Source organism: Schistocerca serialis, chromosome 5, assembly GCF_023864345.2.
Source record: "Schistocerca serialis cubense isolate TAMUIC-IGC-003099 chromosome 5, iqSchSeri2.2, whole genome shotgun sequence".
Taxonomy (NCBI): domain Eukaryota; kingdom Metazoa; phylum Arthropoda; class Insecta; order Orthoptera; family Acrididae; genus Schistocerca; species Schistocerca serialis.
The window spans coordinates 569,791,190-569,808,398 of record NC_064642.1 but is presented as its reverse complement, the minus strand read 5'-3'; the positions used below and the strand labels follow the sequence as shown (position 1 = coordinate 569,808,398).

At 37.8% G+C, this 17,209-nt stretch overlaps 1 protein-coding gene across 2 annotated transcripts in view; it reads left to right on the top strand.

Annotated features, from left to right (window-relative positions):
- LOC126481342 (claspin) overlaps window positions 1-17,209 on the top strand; it is a 188,026-nt gene that overhangs the window by 159,574 nt on the left and 11,243 nt on the right. For both annotated transcript variants that reach the window (XM_050105034.1, XM_050105035.1), the window contains exons 14-15: window positions 2,008-2,126; window positions 10,624-10,760. In XM_050105034.1, coding sequence (XP_049960991.1) covers window positions 2,008-2,126; window positions 10,624-10,760 — 256 coding nt within the window. The remainder of the gene's footprint in view (window positions 1-2,007; window positions 2,127-10,623; window positions 10,761-17,209) is intronic.

Sequence of the window (17,209 nt, the reverse complement as noted above, 5' to 3'; positions counted from 1 at the left end):
AACCCTCTCAATTAATCAATCAATCTCAAAATTTGCCAGGAAAAAATTCTGAAATGTGTCTGGAAATCATGGAAATATCAGGGAGTTTCACTTGGGGAAACTTGTGCCAAACCTGATGTACGTTCTGTGTGACTTTCAAGGGAATTTTATTCCATTCTTCCTGCAAAATATAGCAAGTTAAGATAAGAATGATAGAGGTGAATAGCGATCATGCACCCTTCTCTGCGTAGCAGATCACAGAGAATCAGTAAAAGCAAGATCTGGTGACTAAAGTGGCCAGGGGAGAAGCAAAGTTCATTCTTTTGCTCACAAAACCAGTCTTGGACTGTACGAGCTGTATGAAAAGGGCCCTGTCATTTTGGAACACAGCTCACCTTTGGGGAGCAAACATTGTACCATAGGATGTACCTGAACAGCCAAAATGGTCACATATTTCTTGGCAGTAATGCAACCTTGCAGGTTAACCATGGAGCCCATGGAATGCCACGATACGGCTGTCCAAATCATCATTGGACCTCTGGTGTGTTTTCCTCTGGGATGTTAAGTTGGCCAGAAGTTGGAAACCCTGTGAAACAATACTCATCCAACCAAGCAACTTTCTTCCATAGTCCAGGTTCGGCACCATGTTTTCGTGCAGTGGGCTTCTGCATAACTTATGAGTGGTTTTGGAATTCCAGCTTGCCCTGCAATTCATTGTTTCTAGAGCTCCCTCCATGTTGTTTTGGTGCTGACATGGTTCACAAGTGTGATACTCATTTATGCAGTGACTTATGCAGCTGTTACTTTTTTATTTTTCATCACAATCCTCTTCAATGACCCACTGTAACGATCACCCGACACACGCATTTGTGTATGTTGTGACTTAGTGGTGATGTTTTTCCACTTTATACCTCTGTGGGGTATAAATCTCTGACACAGTACCTCTTGAAACACTGAACACTTCGGTCAGCTTGATTGTGAAAGCACCCACCATACAAGCACCAGTAGTTTGCCCATGTTCACTGAGCTCCGACATTATGCACCCACAACCAAACAGAACACTGTTTTGACTACAACTGACACCTGCAACTTGTTGAGGACATTACACAAGTGTTGTTCACGGCCAAATACAACAGTGCAACCTTCAGGCTTGGCCAGGATCTGTATTTATGTTCCAAGCATTTATTTCTTGCCGTGATTCCATATTTTTTATCCACTCCTGTACCTCTGTTGGGTAAACTGGTGTCTGTGATGACAGTATGGACATCAAACCACAAAATGGAATGAAATAAATTTGCCAAATCAAGAAAACGACTGTCCTGGTATGATGTGATAAACTCAAGGGAAAGAGAGCTGTGTGTGGTTTCAGTCCATATTTTGCTGAAGAACACTGATTCTTCCATTATATTTACCATTTTCTTGTACTAGGGATAGAAGATAATTTGAAATGCTGTTATCTCCTCTTTCTTACTATAAGAGGAGAGGATAACATCAATCATTGTTTTTGGCAGATTTACTTTAGAAAGGAGTTAACATTATAAGATAGAAGTATCATCTTGGAAATTGTCACAGTAACCTCCTCTGTGGAAACAGGCTGTATTATATGTGAAGATATGGTTTGTATTCTCTTACATTCTTGAGTGTCTTGTCAGATGGAATTGTAGAATATTTCTGTTTCAACAGTACTCTACTGAGGCTGGTGTCACAATATAGTTATATGACCTCTAATATACTATTTTGTTGAGAGCCTCAGGAGGATCACATAAAACAACCCTTCAATCACGCATTATTAAGATTTTTGTTTCCAAGATCTGAAACCTCCCAAAGACCCATCAGTGGACTTGTATCTGAAATGAAGTAAAATCTTGTTAGTAGACTTAATACTTTATACAAGTATAAACATTTTAGAAGGAACTGTAGGTATTGTATGTTTCTTTAGAAAAATGAAAAGATAACAAAGTGTGTGGCTTCAAGTAACTGAATAATTCTGAAGAGAAGTCCATCTACATATTTATTATTATTTTTCAGGCGACAAGTCTTAGATGATGATCAACGGAATGTGCGTTTACTTCAGGAACTCTTACTTGAAGATGGTGAGCTGCATTCAGAAGGAGGAAGGGAAAGAAAGTTTCGCTGGAAGAATATGAGTAAGTTATTCCAGATTTAATTATTCTCTCATCACTATTTACGTTAATGTTGCAGAAAGTATTTGCTGCCTTGGGTATAATTTCTCTCTCTCTCTCTCTCTCTCTCTCTCTCTCTAAATACAGTACAAGCAATGGAATGTCCTGGATGAAATAACAACTGCATGGAAATGATAGATTGTGTAACTTCCACGTAATGGAGATGTTGAGTCACGGACATGCACAATGAAAAAGATTGCTGAAATATTAAGCTTTTGGCCAAAGTCATCCTTCTGAAATAAAAAACACACACAGATTCATACAAGCACAATTCACACACACACACACACACACACACACACACACACACACACACACACTCACTCACTCAGGGCCACTGTCTCTGGGTGTTGGAGCCCGTGTTTGTGTGAGTTGCACTTGTGTGTGTGTGTGTGTGTGTGTGTGTGTGTGTGTGTGTGTGTGTTTTATCCTGTGTACGGGAAGTTGTCTCTCCTATTAGTAAACACTGGTCAGTCCAAGGAATAGGACGTGTAAGGTTATACATTATGTGAAACTCTGCATACAATATACAACTAGATAAACACAAAGTTCAGTTAAATTTTTCTTTTTATATTTTCTTGTGCAAAGTGTTGTAGATAGTAAGTTTCTATTGTTTGGGTTTTGAAGTTCAGCTATAAGGAAGTTCCGCTGTTCAGAAATATCAGAGTTCCACAATCTTAAACCAGGGTTTAAGAAGTTGCAGTCATCATTATAATTTTAAGTTTTTGCCTAGCCTGATTACTTTAAAATTTTTGAAAGTAATACTCTGCTGCAGAAGGAAACGGCTTCATTAATTTCAAATAGAAAAATAATGCAAATAACATAGATGCCTGTGATAAGATTTTGATGAAAAAGATGGAGATGACCTATGTTTCCCACAGTTGGTAATAAAGGTAGAACTGGGGCAAAATTTAAACCCTTCTAGAGTACATACGTAACTTCATCATCAATTATTCTACCTCATAATTTAAGTGCTGTTTTGCTGATGGTCTTACAGTGAATACCGTCTGCTGTGCCTGTGAGACCATCAATCCACTCACATGAATAAGTGTAGATTTACTCCAACAAGGTAGGCGATGGTGTTATTTACATTGCCAGGTGAAGCATTTACAAGTCTATTGATGTAACATTTCGTTGGTGGTATGTGTATTAAGTGCCTTCTGTACCAGTATCATGCAGTTGGCTGTTGATGTTTTATGGTGGTAAATAATTTTAGTGAATAATAATGTACATGTAACAGCTTTTGTATCTAAGCAGGAATGTAAGGATGGAGAAGAGCCACTTCATCCTATTACAAATATTGTCCAGTTTATGTAATTGCTGGGTTTCAGGCTTTCACCAATTCAGAATTAGCAAACCAAGGAAAATTGCACACACCATATATCAGTATAGGTTGCCTACAGTTTCTTCCACATGGTTTTAGCAATTTGTACAGAAAAAGTTTGTGCATGTATATCATCTTTATAAGAGAAGGTTTTATGCTATGACCGTGCTGTCTGACAGACAAAGAAGAGATGAAAGGAAGAATTAAATGAGAAAAGGAAAGAATATGAAAATATAGGCTGCTGTAGGATACAGTCAGTGTGCATTATTAACAGTACACCAATTATCTTGGTCATAACTATGAGGGTAATCCCAAAAGTAAGGTCTCCTATTTTTTTTTAATAAGTACATAGACCTGTTTATTTCTACAATGGTTTACATCAGTTTACAGCTTGAACATTTAGCTATTTTTCGACATAATCACCATTTCTGTCAATGCAGTTTTTTAGACGCTGTGGCAGTTTTTGTATGCCCATGTTATACCAGCTCGCCACCTTGCTGTTCAGAAAGTAATGAACCTCTTCTTTCACGTCGTCATCAGAGCGTAATCGCTTTCCGGCCATGTTCCTTTAACCTGGGGAACAGGTGATAGTCACTGGGTGCCAAGTCAGGACTATAGGGTGGGTGGGTGATTATGGTCCCCTGAAACCGTTGCAGGAGAGCAACGGTTTGCCGAGCAATGTGTGGGCAAGTGTTGTCATGGTGAATGTGTACGCCCTTGCTCAACATTCCTCTTCTCCGGTTCTGAATTGCCAATTTGAGTTTTTTCGGAGTCTCACAGTACCTGTCATCATTAATTGTGATCCCAGTGGGCATAAAGCCAACCAAAAATACCTCTTTCTGATCCCAAAAAAAAAAAAAAGAAAAAAAAAAAAAACGGTTGTCAAGACTTTACCAGCAGATTGTGTTTGTTTTTAATTTCCGCGGCTTTGGTGAAGAAGGATGCCGCCACTGACGTGATTGTTGCTTGGTCTCAGGTGTAAAGTGGTATGCCCAGGTTTTGTCACCCGTGACAGTTGAGTCCAGAAAGTTGTCCTGTTCAGATGCAGGGCGGTGAAGAAATGTGCGGGAAGCATCAACTTGTTGCCGCATGTGGTCGTCAGGCAGCATGCGTGGCACCCATCTTGCGCACACCTTCTGGTAGTTCAATGTTTCCGTTAAAATTCTGTGAGCAGTGCTTCAGGAAACCTCAGGAACCAATGTCCAGAGATCATCCAGGGTGATCCGCCGATCTTCACGCATGCTTTGCGCAACCTTCAACACTGTCTCCTCAGAAATTGACGGTCTCCCACTCCTTTGTTCGTCGTGAATTTCGGTCTGACCAGCTGCAAACTCTCTACACCACTTACGAACATTTTTGACATCCATGCACAACTCAACATACACTTCCGGCAATTGGCAATGGATTTCAATCGGCACAGTGCCCTTTGCGTTCAAAAACTGAATAACTGCACTCAATTCGCACTTGGCGGTAACATCCAACGGGAGCTCCATTCTCAACAGCTGCCAAGCCAAGACTGAGCGCCTCAGCGCAGTGTGCGCATGTTTACACACAGTGCATGAAGCACTCTTCATAACAGTGTGACCAACTGCCTCACAAACAGAGTTCTGTACTTATGAAAAAATAGGAGACCTTACTTTTGGGATTACCCTCATATTTAATGCTGAAATATTTGTCATTTTCTTTGATCCAGAAGAAAGTGCAAGCATTTAGTATAGGTAACTGGTAGTTAAAAAGTAGTGATAAACCTGGGATGAGGAAGAAACTCATTACGTACATTGTATTTCTATTAATGAGAGGTTTTGAATAAGAGTGAAACATATAGGAAGATAGGAGATGATCAGCTGTGTTTGATTACTCAGTTATAAGAAGTGTAAATTTTGGTTATAAGAATGAGTTTACTGAAAAAGAGCTAGGCTATTACAGTTGTACATAGTACGAGTAAATTAATCCTTATGCACTCCAAGAGGAGAAGCATTGTTATGTAGAAACACACACGCCTGTTACAGAATTAAAGCCGAAGTGCAGAGTTATTTGAAATAGACATATAATGTTGCAACCACCCTAAATGCCTCGCTGTACAGCGAGCGATTTACTGGAGCTGCAGGGCTGTAGTCTTCATGCAAATGATGATGTCCCAAAAGATGCCAAGAAGTTTCCTTACACTGACATTATTTCTACATCTTCATTTATGCTCGGGAAGCCACCATAGTATGTGTGGAAGGGGGTACCCTATACCACTAATAGTCCAATTTGATTCCATATGGCTAGATTTGCTGAAAGCATTTGACACGGTGCCCCATTGCAAGCTGTTAATGAAGGTATGAGCATATCATCGCTAGGCAATGAAAACCTCGTAACTCAAGTTTGTCAAATTTTACAAGAGAAACCAAAAACCAATTATAGAAATCACATGGGGACCTGATTAACCAAATGTAGTGGTTTCTGCTACACAATGTGGATCCGGTCATTGGTACATAAGACTTTATTATGCACTTAAAATTGTCTGCCGGTTTTTGGAGTTACGAGGTTTTCACAGTCTTTTTTTGGTAGTAATGGAGATAAGAGGCATGTAACGAGTGCACACTTAAGAATTGAAATGAATGAATGTTTAATTTGTTTTAAAAAATACTTACTTCAACTTTGCATTGTTTGTGTATTATGAAACATCTGTAAGGATACATTGTTACAGATATAAAGTGAAATGAATAATTTCACATTGATCAAAATATTGGAATCTGGATGTTAATAAATTACAGTGTTTAAAAAGCATACAAACAATATTGTTAGCTTTAATTAAACTTTTATTACTGTAAACATTTGTGCAGCTTATTAACATTTATTATTGTTAATATTACTGCTACTATCACAGTCATAGGTGGCTGTAAACAAGTTTATTTTCGGCTGCATTTTTTTAGGCATGGACACGTTCTCTCATTACAAATGTGAGGCAGTGTGTCATAAAATGAATGCACATCCTTAGGAAGGACCAGCTTTAGTTGTTGCAAATGCGTAAACTTTCCACCACTGATCTTTAGTGGTGAACTGTAGAGAGGGGGAACTGTAAATGAGCTCGGTATGTTTGACATCCTTCTTGGAAGTGCTTCCCATGTATCACTGACTTTCAATTTATATTCGATATTTCCGGAGGGATCATATTTGAGACACTGGATATCAGTCACTGTTGGATCCCCGATTTTGGATCCTGGCCGAATAGATGAATACAACGAGAGTTTATCATAGGACTAGAAAAATGTGTGGTCCAAAGAATTGACAACATAAGGTCTAGGACTTTGTCTTGCAGTAGTATGAACTTCTACATACCCAGCAGGAATATAAATGTGTCTGTTTTTTAACTTCATTTCTATGGTGGAGTGCATAGAATCACACTCCATTTGAGTGTGACCTTTTTTCACTATTGTAATGCCTTTCTGATTGGCGAAATGAGCCAACGCATTACTCATGACTGAGTTTCCATTCTGTTACGTGCATCCGTCGCTATAGAAAATAGCTTCTGAATCATTTTGGACGTATGTTTCTATAAAATGTACGAGTATACTGGCAAATTTCGAATCTGTTAGTCCACCTTCACTCTCGTGCCAAAGGTAACAATAACCATCGTTACTTTTTAAATCATAGATAGTAAAGTTGTGGACCTTTAGTTTGCTTTTATAATAAGGTGCAGATGCTTTTAGTCTGGGAGGAAGCAGAAGTGCTCGAAGGTCCATAGTAAACACTCTAGCTGGTCCTAATTTATCACTATTTTTCGCTTCCCTTGCCTCAGTTTTTTGGGCCATATGCAAAGAGTATTCATTGTCTGAGAGAGTGCCTGTCTGGTGAGAACAACATAGATCGCACTGGTCCTTTTTTGGCGAAAATAAGTTAAGATTATTTTCATCGAATACCTCGCAGAACTGTTTCTAAGCAGCTGGGATTTGTCCTCTTTTCTTGCAAAATTCTATATATTCCCTATGTAATTCTGATTTACTCTGCCAGTTAGGTTCCGAGTAAAGTTTTGTGGAAGAACGACGGCAGTTATTCGATCCCAGATTCGGCAACTCTGCAAAAAAATCTGATGCTGATTGTTGTCCACCTGAAACTTTCGTTGGTCTCTCCTGCATTTTAGGCCCTTCTGCAAGCGTTCTTCCTGATTCACTAGATGCCCATGTTCTGACAATCCATTCGCCCAAGCACAAAGTATTCAGAAACATGGTCTTGCAGACAGTTTTACCCTGTCCTTCTATTACAAAATTGTAATATAGTGTGTTAGAACGGTGAGATTTATTAGATTCTGAATTATTTCTGCGTTTTTTAACTGGAACGTAGGAGACATGGTTTCTAACAAAAAAAATTTTTTTTTCACCCCAAGGCATATCCTGCCAGAAATGATTAAATATTAGCTATCTCTGCTCTTCTGTAATATCCTTGCAATTCCTGTTCCGATTTAAGGAAGAATGTTTACAAGTACATCGTGGTTTCATTTCCCTCCTACTTCTGCTCATTGTTGTTCTCTTTTTCCCAAACTCATCTTTTTTCCATTCCGAAATAATCCTGCCCCCTCATATGTTTTTCTTTCTGCAAACTTTGAAGTGATTGATTGCTTTTCCTTTTACGGCGCTGTTTAGTACTTTTTACTCCCACATCAACTTCGTCATTGGCGTCTTCCATGCTGTTGATACTGCTGTGGTCATTTTTGTTTTTATCTGGATCATACACATCACTACTGCCACTGGAGATACCATCCTCGCTGCTGTGTTCGAAAAGACTTTCAAACTCAGAACTGGAATTCGCCTCTGTATTGGCTTCTTTTTCTGCATTGTCTGTATTGTAAACAATAATGTCATCAATAATATTTAAATAATTTAACCACCTCAACTTTCAAACAAGGATCTTACTTGAAGTTACAACAATATAAACTACGGTTTACCATCATTTTGTAGGTCTACTCTTCCTTTTGGTGCAGGACAAGGAGGAACCTGACTAGAATCTCCTTCCGGTGATTTTATACAATATGACCGTTGTCGGCTTGTTTCACAAGGTGAAGAATGAATTTATTCTTTTTGCCCATAGCCAAAAACAAAGTAGTACTGTAGAATGTATAGGATTCTGATAAGTTCTAAAATTAAAACCTCGTATGTACCGAGTGCAGTCTGCTTTATGCGCGATGAAAAACTCATAAATCAACGTTGTATCTAATGAGGTCTTATTAATTCTGTATATTAAAATACAATACATAAATACCTACTTGTGGCAATAAAGCAGTGTTGGGTCTGTGAGTCAAAAAGGTTACTATCACATCAAAAAAACGTTTTAATCTCGGAGCATATGTTTGACCTGCACACTAACAATGGCGATTACCGGAGATGCGAGGTTTACAGCACAAACTACATATCGCTGGAGATGTGAGTTTTTCATTATTGTCGCTAGATGGCGACACCATACAACTCGAAGGAGGAGGGTTTCAATAGGCTATGTGGCATAATTGTCTACATTTGGTAATGGAGTTACATGGATTTCATTGTCAGATGGAGTTACGAGGTTTTCATTGCCTAGCGACGATATGGAATAAGTTCATAGATATGTGAGTGGCTCAAAGACTTCTTAATAGAACCCAGTATGTTTTACTCAATGGTGAGTGTTCATCAGAGACAATCATCAGGAGTGCCACAGAGAAGTGTGATAGGACCGCTGTTGTTCTCTATATAGGTCAATGATTTGATGGACAGGGTGGGCGGCTGTCTGTGGTTGTTTGCTGATGATGCTTTGGTGTATGGTAAGTTGTCGAATTTGAGTGACTCTAGGAAGCTGCAAGATGACTTGGACAAAATTTCTAATTGGTGTGATGAATGGCAGCTAGCTCTAAATGTAGAGAAATGTGAGTTAATGTGGATGATTTGGAAAACCAAACCTATAATGTTCGTATACAGCATTAGTAGTGTCCTGCTTGACACGGTCATGTTGTTTAAAAATTAAAAATATTTGGGCATAACATTGCAAAGTGATATGAAATGGAAGAGTATGTGAAAACTGTGGTAGGAACAGTGAATGGTCGGCGTCGGTTTTATCAGGGAAATTTTAGGAATATATGGTTCAGGAGACCACGTATAGGACTCTTGTGCAACCTGTTCTTGAGTACTGCTCAAGTGTTTGGGAGCTGTACCAGGTCAGATTAAAGGATGACATTGAAGCAATTCAGAGGCAGGCTGCTAGATTTGTTACCGGTAGATTCGAACAACTTATAAGTGTTACGGAGATGCTTCGGGAACTCACATGGGAATCCCTGAAGGGAAGGCGATGTTCTTTTTGAGGAACACATTGAGAAAATTGAGACAACCAGTATTTCCACCTGTGTAGTCATGTACACTTTCCATTTACTAATCTTTGTGTTTTACAGTTATGTTATGGAAATCATAGTTATAAGTTGCATTCTAATTCTGTAATAATGGGCTTAGATGTATGCACATTGAATAATGTGCTTTTCAAAATTGTATGGAATGCAGTGTTGATTAACAAAGTTGTCAACTTTCTGGCAAGCTTCCTCATATTACAGATATCTTGTTGAGTTAATAAATGATTTACAATATTTGAATTTTGTGGAGCTAGTTGTTAATATACTTTTTGAAGCACTGAAGTGGTGTATGCACCATATTACTAATTACTTAATTCTATGAATATAATAGAGGGAAACATTCCACGTGGAAAAAATATATCTAAAAACAAAGATGATGTAACTTACCAAACGAAAGCACTGGCATGTTGATATACACACAAACAAACACAAACATACACACAAAATTCAAGCTTTCGCAACCAACAGTTGCTTCATCAGGAAAGAGGGAAGGAGAGGGAAAGACGAAAGGATGTGGGTTTTAAGGGAGAGGGTAAGGAGTCATTCCAATCCCAGGAGCGGAAAGACTTACCTTAGGGGGGAAAAAAGGACAGGTATACACTCGCTCGCGTGTGTGCGCGCGCGCGCACACACACACCACACCACACCACACCACACCACACACACAAACACACACACACACACACACACACACACTACTTAATTCTGTACATAGTGTGAAGATTTATCTTTAATTATGTTTATGGTTTGGCTGTCAGTCTTCTTATTGATTCCACCACTTTTTGCAGATATAGCAGATGAAAATGAGCAATCAAAAAAAGACTCTGATGCAGAGGATGCTGTAGAGTTCGAAGGCAATGAAGAAGATGAAGCTGAATGGCGAAAGGAAAGATTCGAGCGTGAAACATTCTTAATGGAGCAGAAGGTTTGTAATTAACTAATCTGTTTGCATCCAAATTGATTGTATTAGAAAATTTTCCTTCCATTCTTGTTCATTACTGTGTTTAATTAAGCTATACTGTAGTTTTGCTGTGTAATGTTAAGTAAGCTGGCATTTTTCCTTTTCGGTAACATTCTCTGACTTGTGAAGTTTTACTTGCCGAGATGTAACCACCTTTGTGAAGTTCTATAAAATTTGTGCAGCAAATCTACTCACACATCCCGCACACATAACCTGTGTGGCTTATTTGGGGGAGGGGGGTCAGGGCAGGCAGGCAGTGAAGATGGGCAGAAATGCAGAATAAATGTATTCAAAGTTTCTTATACCAACGAACCGTTTTGTGAGTTTAAGGATAATAGGCTTACATCTGCACTTGTCTGTCAACACCTTTCATAATTTTATTACATTCAGCAATCAATTGCAATTTGTTTTCTTTGCTACAGTTATTTTCAATTTAACTTTGAAACTGAATCACCTCTGTATTCTCTAGAAATTCGAAGGATGTCCTGCTTGTTTCTGCACTTACCAAAAGATGCACTGTCCTTTCCATAGCCGCATGTTTTTTTTTTTTTTTTCCTCTGCAGACTTTGGGCTGCTACTTATGCTAGACTGCCCTTCTTGTAAGCTTGCAGGGCTTCTGTGTATTGGGTTTGCTATGGCAGAAGCTTCTATGCAAGGATAACAGAATTGTAAAATAAAAGCTACGTAAATAGTGTATTGTCTTTTCCCTTCCATCCCTTCAAGCAATTTGTGCACTTCTTAGCTGCATGGCTGTGACAGCTAATGTTTGGATCTTTTGCTCTGTGATGTGTGACTGTGAATTCTATGTAAAAGACCATTTGGTTGAGCCAGAACATAAAATTTCATTCCATATTTGTAGGGACAGGAAAAACCATTTTATTTTAGGGCCAAATTCAGCATTACTTTTTTGTAAATTTGATTTTTTTGCCGAATTTGGTGTTATATTTTCACAAATTCACTGCTATTTTTACTAAATTCAGTTTTTTTAAATGCTATTTTTGGAGTCGCAATATGTGGGAGGTGAATCGTCTTTTTAAGATTATGCATGATTTGAATGGTCAATAACCATCAGTTACAAATTGTGGTAAAATATTATCCTCAGTTTTTTTGTACGAGAAAATGACAAATTTCACAATATTTTGTAAAAATTGTGGATTTCATATTCTTTCACTAAAAACCATAAACTATACCATTAATTTTGCATTTTTTGCGTTATTGTTCTCATGAAATTTTCTTGGCCCTTATTATTTATGATATTTATCCTATGTATACTGTTCCATCCCAGCTGATCTCTACACAAAACCATTGTTTGTGTTTGATGAGTTCTCAATATGAGTGATACTGGTATGAATATTATAATTGAGATATTTGAAGATCACTGTGTTTCAAAATACAGGCATCACAAAATCAAATGAAACTATTTTGGAAAGAATCTCTAATATTTGTACATTCTTCTCAAGTATCTGTAGTTTTCTTCAGTCTTACTTGACCTTTCATATGTTGTGTTAATCCCTGACTATATGTTCCAGTCTATTGAATATTGAACAAACCAACCTGTATTGAAAACGATATTGTTAACCGTTTTTACAGAAAAGAAATTAATCTCCACCTTGCTTGTGTTCCACTCTGCTTCAGTTTGTGTCTATTATGACCTATCTGTCGTAACTATTGGAAATGCTATTTTCTCATTCCTTGTTTTTAACAAAAAAGGAACTCAGTTTTTGAAAGCTAAACTTCTGAAAACAGTAAGGGGAGCAATGTGAACCGCATTATGTAAAGAAAAGCTTTTAAATTTTACTATGTCAAAGATAACCTCTTATCTTAAAGCCATTACAAAATTTATAGGAATGTACTCTTGGTAGGGATGTGACAACACCATCATCCAGTGGTAAATCATTGCAGTCATCCATGTATCGTCGGGCAAACCATAAACCTTACTGACATGAAGAAATAAATATTAGGTGCTGACCACCTAGTGCACAACAAAGTGTTAACACAACGAAGTATTAACACACGAGCCTAGCAAGCCTGTGGTAGTGTATCATCAACACTTTCAACAATCAAATGAGGAGGAAGAAGACAAGGAATGTGTTGGTTTGGGTGATACGTTAGTCTTCAGTACATGGTACAGAACAGGAAAGGCTAGTTTTTGCATCAGTGTACTTGACCAAAAGCATATGAAGCTATCATAATTAATCTTGTCTTGTGGTCACTGCAGATGTCAACATTGTTTTGCCTTGGCGTGGTATGGATTCAGAGATTATTGACAAATTTATGAACATTTTCCTTTCCAGTAGGCTCGCAGCTAGCACGAGGTCAAAGAATGACATATTTTATTTTAGTTACAATTAGCAAAAAACACCTTGCACCATGACCCAAAATTTACAATGGAAATAGAATAAAATGAGTCAATAAACTTTTTAGACCTAAAAATAAGTAACAACAGCGACCAACAATTTGAAATAAAGCTACTACGACTTACAGTATCATAAATAAAAATCCTTGTCACCCAAATTCGAATAAATATGCATATTTCAAATCAATGGTTAATAGAATTTTATATTTACTTCTCAATAATAATGTGATAGGAAATGAAATAAAAGTGCTACAATACATAGCACAACTAAATGACTTTAGTTCCAAAATAGTGCTACAATTATATGAGCAACGCAAAACCAAAAGCAGATGACATACATTAAGAAGTAACATTAAAAAGAGAAGGAAAAAATCACAAATAAACCTATCTATGTTACAACACCATACATAGGCCACACACCAGAAAAAATGGACAACTTGTTTAAGAAAGCAAAAATAAAATAAGCATTCCATACAAATAAAAATTTGAAGCCCAAAATACGATAAATAAAAACTTTTTCAAACCCAGGCATCAACAAGCTTCCTTGCCGATTGCTGTATTATATCGGACAAACCGGCAGGAATTTCGGAATCATATTTAAAGAACAAACATGAGACTGTGAAAGCAACCAATCCACAATTTACTTGCATTTAAAAAGCCAAGAACGTAAAGCAGAAAATATTGAAAATGCCCTAACAATTCTACGTAAGTTACCTACAGGACATACAGTGAACATTTGGGAGAAAATGGAAATTTACATTCATACAAAAAAGTACCCAGAAGACATCATTTGCAGACAAAGAGATTTTAAACATTAAAAAAATACCTTGAGAATTTTATTGACATTATAAAAGAAAAAGGGTAAATTATCATGGTAAATACAAAACAATATAACACTTACTATTTACGTAAATATACTATCTGAAAAATTAAACGTAATCATTGACTTTCCATGGAATAGAAATTCCGTTGTAAACATGTAGCATCACTGGAGCCAGAGCAGTTAAAAATAGCTTTACAAGATCATGAAAATAAAAATAAAGATATAAATAATGTGATCATATCATAACAAAAAGACAACTGACATTTACGTTCCAAGATGGCATGTGGACCACGTCATACCAGCTAAAATGTGAGCACAAGGTGTTATATGTAGACATAGACTAACATAGACTAAGGAATGATTCTATACCTAGTGCTTGATTTATGGCGGTACGCCCCAGTACTCTTTACTGGCACCTCTAATGAAAAAATCAGAACTGCAGCTTTTGAGATATGGTACAATAGAACTTTATTTCTTACAAAAAAAGACGTTGTATTCACACTTTTAAAATGCACAGAAAAGAATAAAAGTAATGTTTTAAGAAAGCTAAATTTCAGACCAGACCCCCCCCCCCCCCCCCCTCACACACACACACACACACACACACACACACACACACACACACACACACACACACACATATATATATTCCCATACTCCCTCCCAGATGGTCATAGTGCCGGAGTGTCCCCCCCCCCCCCCCCATTTTTGTTTTATTATTATTATTATTATTATTATTATACAAATCAAGCACTGATTATACCATCTTAACAGGTACACTTGATAATGGCAACACACCGAAATGAGCTCATTGTGTAACTTGTATCACTACGAGTAGAGAAGTAAATAGTGCAGCAAACATGTTGTACATAAAATAAAATTTATGAACAAAACACTGCTCCATTTGATGTGTCCTATCTATGATGATACTTCTTACAGTGTCTGAAGCACTGTGCTATCTCATTATTTGTAGGCTCTACACAAAACATTTTTAATGATTAGGTTGCAGAATTCTGGAGAAATGCAAAAAATTAACTTCCAAAATTTTTAATATGATTATGTAATTTTTCCCCATGCTTGTAGTATCAAAGAGTAATAAAATTGTTTTTTGTTCAATTATTTACCTCTGTTTCTATGGTCACTAAATCATTCTTCGATGGAAGTCATCTAGGATTTAGCAGAGTTGGGCAGCTCAACTTACTCTAATATCACCCGTAAGAGTAAATAAATGCTATTTTTAGTTCACTTTTAGACTACAGTTACCTGCTACTACTGATTATAAAATCTACTGCACAGGCTCTTTTCCCCAACTATTGTCATTTAAACAGTGTTTTATCTATTACTGATTCCTCTGGTGTAGGTACTTTTGCTACAGAATTTTTATTTTATAGGTGAGCTTAATATTTAAAAATCTTTTATTACCAAGTGGTCATAAAATTTTGATCCTGCTAATAGCATTTTGCTAGACCCTTGAGTTATACTTTTTAAAGTGATAACTTTCCTGATTATAGAAACATTCAATTTTATCTAATGAGCGGTAATTTGAATTTTAATTTAAATATTTCATTATTGTTCTAAAAATGTAATAAATACTGTTTAAGTTCTCCTCAAAGACATAGTACATGATTCATTAATATATAAAAAAAGAGAAATTACTAAGAGGGGCAAGGAAACTTGTATTAATTACACTGAGGTGACAAAAGTCATGTGATACCTCCTAATTTTGTGTTGGACCTGCTTCTGTCCAGTGTAATGCAGCAACTTGATGTGGCATGAACTCAACAAGTTGTTGGAAGCCTCCAACACAAATACTGAGCCATGCTGCCTCTATTATAGCCGCCCATAATTCCGAAAATGTTGCCAGTGCAGGATTTTGTGCATGAACTGACCTCTTTATAATGGCCCACAAATGTTCGATAGGATTCATGTTGGACAGTCTGGGTGGGCAAATCATTCGCTTGAATTGTCCAGAATATTCATTGAACCAATTGCAAATAATAGTGGCCTGGTGGCAAGGCATATTGTCATCCATAAACATTCCATCATTGTTTGTGAACATGAATTCCATGAATGGCTACAAATGGTCTCCAAGTAGCCGACACACAGAGGAGCCAATCCATCCCATGTAAACACAGCCCACACCATTATGGAGGCACCACCACTTTCCACAGTGCCTTGTTGGCAACTTGAGTCCATGGCTTCATGGTGTCTGCACAAAAGTCAAACCCTGCCATCACCTCTTACCAACTGAAATTGGGACTCATCCGACCAGACCACCATTTTCCAGTCATCTAGGATACAACCAGTACGGTCGCGAGCCCAGGAAAGGCACAGCAGGCGATGTGCTGTTAGCAAAGACACTTGCGTCAGTTGGCTGCTGCAGTAGTCCATTAATGCCAAATTTTGCTGCACTGTTCAAACGAGTACGTCGTACATCCCAAATTGATTTCTTTATTTATTTCACACTGTGTTGCTTGTCTGTTAGCACTGACAACTCTATGCAAGTGCTGCTGTTAATGGTCGTTAAGTGAAAGCTGTCGGCTACTACATCTCGACACTGTGGAACTTGGAAAATTGAACTGCCTAACAACTTCTGAAATGGAATCTCCGATACTTTTATCTCTAGCTGCAATTCTGCATTCAAAGTCTGTTGGTTCCCATCGTGTGGCCATGAACTTGTTGCAAACATTTTCACGAGTTACCTGAGACAAATGAACAGCTCCGCCGATGCACTACACTTTTGCACCTTGAGCATGCGATACTACCGCGCATATATGTGCATATCACTATTCCATGACTTTTGTCACCTCAGTGTATGTTGTGGTATTGACTAATACTGTACTCAATTAAACTGTATGAAATAGGCGTGTTTCAATAATTTTTCAGGTATTGATATTTGTACACTCCAGTCTAGACTGTATGTAAAACCACGAAACAAAACAAGTAGCAGAAGCATTGTGTCATCAAGAGACAGACACAAAAGAGAATAAAAAAACCTTGACAGCTTTTGGAAAAAATCTTTTGATGAGCTGAAGGCCCCCCTCCCTCTCTCTCTCTCTCTCTCTCTCTCTCTCTCTCTCTCTCTCTCTCTCACACACACACACACACACACACACACACACACACACACACACACACACACACACACACACACCTGTGCACCTACATCGTGCTCGCTGGATGTGCAGTAGGATGGGGCTTGTCAGATGGGGTTCATAGAGGAAGAGGGAGGTG